The sequence below is a fragment of the Mus pahari genome, chromosome 14, assembly GCF_900095145.1.
Source record: "Mus pahari chromosome 14, PAHARI_EIJ_v1.1, whole genome shotgun sequence".
NCBI classification, from domain to species: domain Eukaryota; kingdom Metazoa; phylum Chordata; class Mammalia; order Rodentia; family Muridae; genus Mus; species Mus pahari.
In genome coordinates, this window is record NC_034603.1 from 36,844,671 (window position 1) to 36,852,170 (window position 7,500).

The window sequence follows — 7,500 nt, forward strand, 5'->3', positions numbered from 1 at the left end:
AAAGAAAGAAAGAAAGAAAGAAAGAAAGAAAGAAAGAAAGGAAAAAAGAATGACCTTGAATGTCTGACCTTCTAACTCCAGAGCGCTAGGATTACACTCAAGTACTACAACCCCTGGTTTATGAGGTTCTAGAACCAAACCCAAGGCTTTTGTAACGTTAGTCATGCTCCCTACCAACTAAGCTTTATCTCCTATCGATCCTTTTAGGGCCACACCCCACTAAGCCACCTAGTCAATCAACCGGATCTAGACATATTCTCTTTCAGAGACTTAGTTATCATGTTTTAATATATATATGTATAGAAGTATTTGCCTACAAGTACGCATGTGCACCATGTGTACATGTTGACCATAGATCCCCTAGAACTGTAGTTACAGATGGTAGTGACCCACCATGGGGTGTTGGGAATTGAATATAGGTCCTCTCCAAGAGCATTAGTGTACTTCAGCTCTGAGCCAGCTCTCCCTTTCTTTTACTTTTTTTTTTTTTTTAATGATTTTTTTTTTTTTCCAAGACTGGGTTTCTCCACATAGCCCTAGAGACTAGGTTTCTCCAAGATCCCTGGCTGTCCTAACACTCACTCTGTAGACCAGGCTGACCTTGAACTCACAGAGATCCAGCTGCCTCCTAAGTGCTGGATTAAAAAGTGTGCGCCACCAGCCAGGTGTGGTGGCGCATGCCTTTAATCCTAGCACTTGGGAGGCAGAGGCAGGCGGATTTCTGAGTGAGTTCCAGGACAGCCAGGGCTACACAGAGAAACCCTGTCTCGAAAAGCCAAAGGAAAAAAAAAAGGGTGACACCACCACCTGACCGTTCTTCATTCTTAAGCGTGCAGACACCAGCACACTATGGTCCTATATGGAGGTCAGAGGACAACTGTCAGTTGTCAGTTTTCCCCCTCTACCATGAGTTTCAGACATTGAACTCAGGTCATCAGGCTTGGCAAGTGAGCCATCCAGCTGGTCTGGGACTTTGATAATAGCCCTGAACACAGTGCCCACCACACAACTGGAAGGCACTCAATAAATGTTTGTTCTATTTAATCGAGCCATCCTGAGCATAAAGCAGGTACTAAATATAAATGCTGGCTTCAATGGCTGAACACAGAGGTAGGGGTGAGGGCCCCTGCTATCTACACAAGTACACTGGGAAGAGATAAAGACCACAAAGACAGAAAGTGCCCATCTAACAGAACACTATCCTGTCTTGACAACCTGCTGTAGGCAGAACAGGAGCCAGAAGAACAGAAACGAGCCCCTGTTATGCCTTCAGTTTCCTTCCTGTGGCTGCCCTATGTTAGAGAGGAAGCTGGTTGGATGCAGACAAGGGTGGTGGTTCTTACCTGGCTCTGGGGGCTTTTTGCCTACATCTTTGGCTTCCATGGACCCAATGCCCCCACTGAACATGATGGGCTTGATCCATTCACGTCTCTGACCATCTGGAAGCTGGAGACCCATAGAGCGGGCAAATCCTAGTGTGGAAGTGGAAAGAGGTTAAGTCCCACAGTGTTTGTAACTCCCCAGTCCCTGGGTCTCATCACAATCACAATCCCTCGGGACCATCAGTTATTCTTATACACTCTAAAGCTCACCAGCCAGCACCGGCTCTCCAAACTTGTTGCCATAGTCAGATGCTCCATTACTGGCCTCAATAGCAACTTCCAAAGGCCTGGCAAAGTTCCCAGGATACTGGAAGCTTGGGTCCTCCCAGGGCAGATTATAACCTGAGATGGAAAGATAAGGTCAATTCTTAGACTCTAAGAATCAAAGGCAAGAGCTGGAGAGGCAGCTCAGTTGTTCAGCATGTGTCTGGCACACCAAGGGGAGTGGGTTTGATCCCCAGCACTAAGAGAAAAAGAAAGGGGAAGCTGGAGGACACATCTTCAGAGAAGACACTGAGCCACTGAAGCCACCCTTGTGGTTTGTGTCCCATCTCCAAACTCTCTGCCTTTCCCTTGAATACTAACTCAGTCAAGCTAAAGCCTCTAAGGCCAGACCAGCTGCCTGGGAGCAACAGAAACCGGAGGAGCAGCCTGGAAGAGGTTTAGACCAGAGTTGCTGAGCTGCCTGCAGGTTGTGCCGTGTGCCCCAGTTCCCTAGCTTTTGTGGCTCACAGCGTCACCCATGCTGGGGTGGGCCTTGCCATGCAGCTGTCTCTGACCATTTCTGCTCCTGTCAGTAACCCTCACCCATACTCCTTATGTGTAACTTCAGTAAAAAACAGTTAACCAAGTTCGACTACGGTAGTATCCATACTTTGGTTGTGGGGAGAACAGATGTGTATGCGATCTCCTCGGAATTATTTTTTTTTTTTTAAAGATTCATTTAAATGTTTTGTCATGTACAGCCCCTTAGTCTCTTAAGGTTTTCTTTTCTTTTTTTTCTTTTTTTTGTTTTTGCGAGACAGGGTTTCTGGCTGTCCTGGAACTCACTCTGTAGACCAGGTTGGCCTCGAACTCAGAAATCCACCTGCCTCTGCCTCCCGAGTGCTGGGATTAAAGGCGTGTACCACCATGCCCGGCTAAGATTTTCTAAGAAACTGGATTTGGTGGGCAAGTATTGATCACAAGATACCCCAGTCTCATGTTTCCTTATTAAGTGAATGCTGGTTTCTAAAGAAAGTCCAGGCTGGCAACCTCCAACTTCCCCTATTATACCACTCGTGTTTGCAGTCAGCAGGGAAGTACTCTGAAGTTCTCTCTCCTGAGAAAAGATGCCCAGATGACCCTTACACCTAAGAGCTGTAGGTGCTGGTGCCTGCCAGGACAGAGAGCCGGGAAGGGAAGGTGAGTAGGGAAGAGAAACATAGAACCTGGGATGTGCAGGTTTCCAAAGCAATAGCCAGCAGTGCCAGCTACCACGTGGGCCCCACGGCCTGTGCACTGGACATCTCTGATGCGGCCGCCTGTGCCTGTGGTTGCACCGCTGAAGGGGGCCACTCCTGCAAAAAAAAGAGAAAGGAAATAACACAGAGGTAAAACCATTCCCGATATCCTCCATGGAAGTGAAAACAATTTAGGTTCAGCCCCGAGGCCGGGACCTAAGTCACCTGTGGGGAAGTTATGTGTCTCTGCTGTGAAGACAACATGTCTAAGCCCCTGATGTTGCTGGAAGCAGCTTGGTCGCGTAGAGTCCTCTGGTCGCAGGAATCTGACTTTCTTCCCCTGGATTGCGCTGCAGACACAGTCACTCTACACCCTGCTTTCCCCCAAGATCCAAGGCAATCCAACCAGGGTCCAAGGCCTCCCTCGTCTCCACCCCAAGGCATAGCCAACCTGCTGTTGTCACAGAACTTGAGGACATTGTTAGGGTTGGAGGATGCCTGAGTGCTCATGATGGATTCAAAGAGGGAGCGCACTAGCTTCTTCCCATCCACATGGAGCTGGCCCTTGAAAAACCAATGTCGGCTGTGCTCACTGCAGGAGTGACATGGGGAGGGGGTACATGGTCACCTCAGGGGTACATCTTCCCAACAGCATCACAGCCAATTCATATTAAGATAGAAAGTCATCCCATATTCTGCCACTGTGGCTTGTTCAGAAGCAAAGTAAGGTGAGAGCAAGATTTAACAGTAGACTCCAGAGGGTAAGGAAGCCAGACCCTCAGGAATGCAGGGAGAGCCCTGTGGTCTTCCCTTCTGACTACAAGGGCCAAGGGAGCAGACAGTGGTATTCCTCCTCACCTATTGGACTGAGCCAAGTCAAAGACCTCCACTGTACTGGGGTTCCGCTGCAGCTCCTGAAAGCGCTTGGTATAGAAATCGAGGTCCCAGGAGTCAAGAGCCAAACCTAGGAGACAAACCCCAGAAAAGCTGATAGCATGCTCCAGGCCACCATCACCTCTCAGTAATCCTGCCCTCCCCTCCTCCTCCTCACCTAGCTCCTGGTTGGCCTTCTCCAGGGCAGGCCGACCCTCGGCTAGTATGTTGATGGAGCCCTTGAGTGGGGCTGGGATGCTCTGAGGAGAGAAGCTCTGGATGGGGTCAGGGTAATGCTGCTCTGTCATCCGGTCGTGCAAGGCAGCCAGAGAGACGGCTTCCATTTCAGCCGTAGGGTGGTCGGCAAACTGGTGATGGGAAGATACAGTCATAAGAAAACAAAAGACAAGGTTGAAGAAGAGAGAAAGGACTTGCTCTGGACCTCCAAGCTATCCACCTCACCACTACCACATCGCACCACTTCCCGTTCTAGTGCAGGTATCAAAGCCAGGGTTTGTATATACCAGGTAAATCCCCGCCACTGAGCTATGCACACTCGGACCCATACAGCGTCTGTGTTCAGACTAAAAGGATGCGCAGAGAAGTCTGGTCAGTCAGGCTGGCCGATTCTCCCTTCAACCAGGTACCTTCAAGCAGCAAACACCCCAACCTCCTAAGCATACAGGACAGGCCAAAAGTCAAGAGCTCTCCCCCGGCTTCTCCCATGACTCTGCTGGAGTTCAGGATCTAATCTCTGGCCCACTCAGTCCTCTTGATCTCCCACCACAATGCCCACATCTTACCGAAAGCCGGTACCGTCGGGTGGTCTCTACCCGACCCACAGCCCTCAGCCCGGCAGCCTGGCACACAGAAACAATGTTGGTCGATGCTGGAGTCGAGAAATTCAGTCTGAAGAAAGAGATGGTTATGATCTGAGGGCCGTGGCAAGGATCAGCTGGGAAGGTAGATCTTGCCCACTGCTATCTACCCAACACACCACTGGTCTCCAGTTTCAGACTGGATGCCAAGGACACCTGATTTCAAAACTTAATCAGAGGCTGGAGAAATAGCTCCAAGTTTGGTTCCTTGTACCCATGTCAGGCTCAACCTGCCTGAGACTCTAGTTCTAGGGGGCTCCGATGCCTCCACTGGCCCTGCGCTCACTCAGGTGCAGACCCATACAGAAACCCAGTATGGGAAACTTAGCAACATCATGTTTTCAAAACAAAAGCTGTTCAGTGGCACAGTGCTTACTCAGCATGCATTAAGTCCTATAGTCAATCCCTAAGAAACGGAAATGGAGAGAGACCAGTGAAGATCCAAGTTCTCAGAGTGTAAGCTGTTGTTTCTAGAATAGACTTGGGAGCTAGTTCGGTTTTCAGGGCATTTGCCCGCACAGGGAAAATAGGCAGAGAGAGGACGGAACAAAGAAAAATTGCCAGACTAAAAGTGAAAGGAATGGGGGCTGGAGAGATGGCTCAGTGGTTAAGAGATGGCTCAGTGGAGAGTGGCTCAAGAGCACTGACTGCTCTTCCAAAGGTCCTGAGTTCAATTCCCAGCAACCACATGGTGGCTCACAACCATCTGTAAATAGATCCGGCACCCTCTCCTGGAGTGTCTGAAGACAGCTACAGTGTACTTACATATAATAAATAAATCTTTAAAAAAACAAACAAACAAAAAACCAAACCAAACCAAACAAAACAAAACAAAAAAGTGAAAGGAATGGAGGCAAAGGGTGGGTAGTGAGTGTGAAAGTGAGACAGGCCTGGGAACGCGGGGACAAGCTGCCAGGAAGGCATCTGACACACACCTGGGTCCCACCTCCAGTAACAAATCATTGGCGCCAGGAACAAGCCAGGGCTCCTGAGCAACATCATCCCGCAGCAAAGGGCAGCCGAACAGCCACATCAACTTCCTCATCTCCTCAGCCCGCGGAAGGGTCTCAGCTGCAGAGAGAGACAAGGGCACCTCAAGATCACCTCCTTTTAAGAAACCAATGGAAAGAGGGACAGGGGGATGTCTTTGGGTTCTAGGCCAGCTTTGTCTACATTTCAAGCTCCTAGTACTACAATGGAGAGATCTGCCTCAAATTGAAAGCCAAACAACCAAACAGAATCCAATACTTAGGGGCTGAGATTCTTTTTTGAGACAGGGTTTCTCTGTGTAGCCCTGGCTGTCCTGGAACTCAACTCTGTAGACCAGGCTGGCCTTGAACTCAGAAATCCGCCTGCCTCTGCCTCCCAAGCACTGGGATTAAAGGAAAGGCATGCGCCACCACTGCCTGGTGCTGAGATACATTTTAAGCTCCAAGTACTACATTTTAAGCAGTTAGTACTACAATGGAGAGATCTGCCTCAAATTAAAAGCCAAACAACAGGGGCTGGTGACATGGCTCAGCCGTTAAGAGCACTGACTGCTCTTCTGAAGGTCCTGAGTTCAAATCCCAGGACCATATGGAGGCTCACAACCATCTGTAACTAGAGCTGACGCCCTCTTCTNNAGTGTCTGAANACAGCTACAGTGTACTTACATATAATAAATAAATAAATCTTAAAAAAAAAAAAAAAAAAAAAAAAAAAAAAAGCAGCCAAACAACCAAGACAGACTTCAATACTTAGGGGCTGAGATACATTTTAAGCTCCAAGTGCTACATTTCAAGCAGTCAGTACTACAATGGAGAGATCTAAATTTAAAGCCAAACAACCAAGACAGAATCCAATACTTAGGGGACTGAGATGGACCCAGAGGTTAAGAGCACGGTTGTTCTTCCAGAGGATCTGGGTTCGATTCCAGCATCCACATGGTAACTCAAAACCATCTATAATTCCAGTTTCAGGGGATCCATGCCCTCTTCTGGTCTTGTACACACAGTAAGCAAACATACAGGTAAAACACAAACATATTCAATGTACCTGCAGTCAAGTGTGACAACCTGAGTCCAATCCCCAGGAACCCACATGGTGGAAGGAAGAGTCCCACAGGAAAACAGTAAATCAGTAAAACGGGAGGTTAGAGATGGCTCAGGGGTTAATATCACCATCCACTTTTATAGAAAACCCAGTATCAATTCCCAGCACCCATATCAGAAGGCCACATCTATGCCCAGCTCTAGGGGACCCAAAGCTGCCTTCTGAACCCTTGCATTCATATACACATTCACATATACAAATCCATACATATATATGCAATTAAAAATAAAATAGAAACAAAACGTAATAAAGAAGTAAATCAAAAACAAAAAGCCAACGCCTGATACTGGACGTGATAACCCACCATAGTAAGTCGGGCACTCACAGTAAGGGCAACAGAATCAAGAGTTCAAGGCCACCCCCAGTCACAGAGAGAATTCGAGACCACTCTGGGCTACATGATACTCAGAGTCAAACAATGCACCAAAAACAAAACAAAATTTAAACCCAGCATCTGGCCTCACCTGCCCAGTGGACATTGTAGCACAGCTCAGTCTCCACACTCTGAAGTGTTGGCAGTTTCTCTTGTAGTTTCCGAAAAACACGTCCAGATGCTGCCCCCTCATGGCCAGAGGGTCGGACATAAAAGTGAAGGACAGGGGCCATTTCTACAGATGACCTTTAAGAACAGAATTTGGCTCCTAAAAAAAAAAATAGCATTAGTTGATTTTAAGGTTCACATACAGCCCAGTCACTGGAGATACAGAAGGGAAATATTACAGGGACATTCAGGAAACAGTAACCAGGAAAGAGTAACCCCAGTGATTCTTAACTAATCCTGCAAAATGTAGGCTTTTCATACTGGGATGGGATGACTTAGCAGTACAGCAT

The 7,500-nt window shown here is 48.0% G+C and overlaps 1 protein-coding gene across 6 annotated transcripts in view; it reads right to left on the reverse strand.

The window, feature by feature from the left end:
- The window catches only part of Pfas (phosphoribosylformylglycinamidine synthase), a 27,107-nt gene that overhangs the window by 11,517 nt on the left and 8,090 nt on the right, over positions 1-7,500 (reverse strand). For 4 of the 6 annotated variants that reach the window (XM_029546090.1, XM_029546089.1, XM_021212133.2 and 1 more), the window contains 10 exons: positions 7,134-7,310; positions 5,511-5,646; positions 4,501-4,606; positions 3,876-4,065; positions 3,683-3,788; positions 3,276-3,416; positions 3,050-3,174; positions 2,813-2,941; positions 1,593-1,724; positions 1,344-1,472 (listed from right to left, as the gene is read on the reverse strand). In XM_029546090.1, coding sequence (XP_029401950.1) covers positions 1,344-1,472; positions 1,593-1,724; positions 2,813-2,941; positions 3,050-3,174; positions 3,276-3,416; positions 3,683-3,788; positions 3,876-4,065; positions 4,501-4,606; positions 5,511-5,646; positions 7,134-7,275 — 1,336 coding nt within the window. In that variant the 5' untranslated portion in view covers positions 7,276-7,310. Of the gene's footprint in view, positions 1-1,343; positions 1,473-1,592; positions 1,725-2,812; positions 2,942-3,049; positions 3,175-3,275; positions 3,417-3,682; positions 3,789-3,875; positions 4,066-4,500; positions 4,607-5,510; positions 5,647-6,422; positions 6,504-6,612; positions 6,633-7,133; positions 7,311-7,500 lie in introns of those variants that run through there. The other 2 variants (XM_029546093.1, XM_029546092.1) reach the window with 2 other exon arrangements.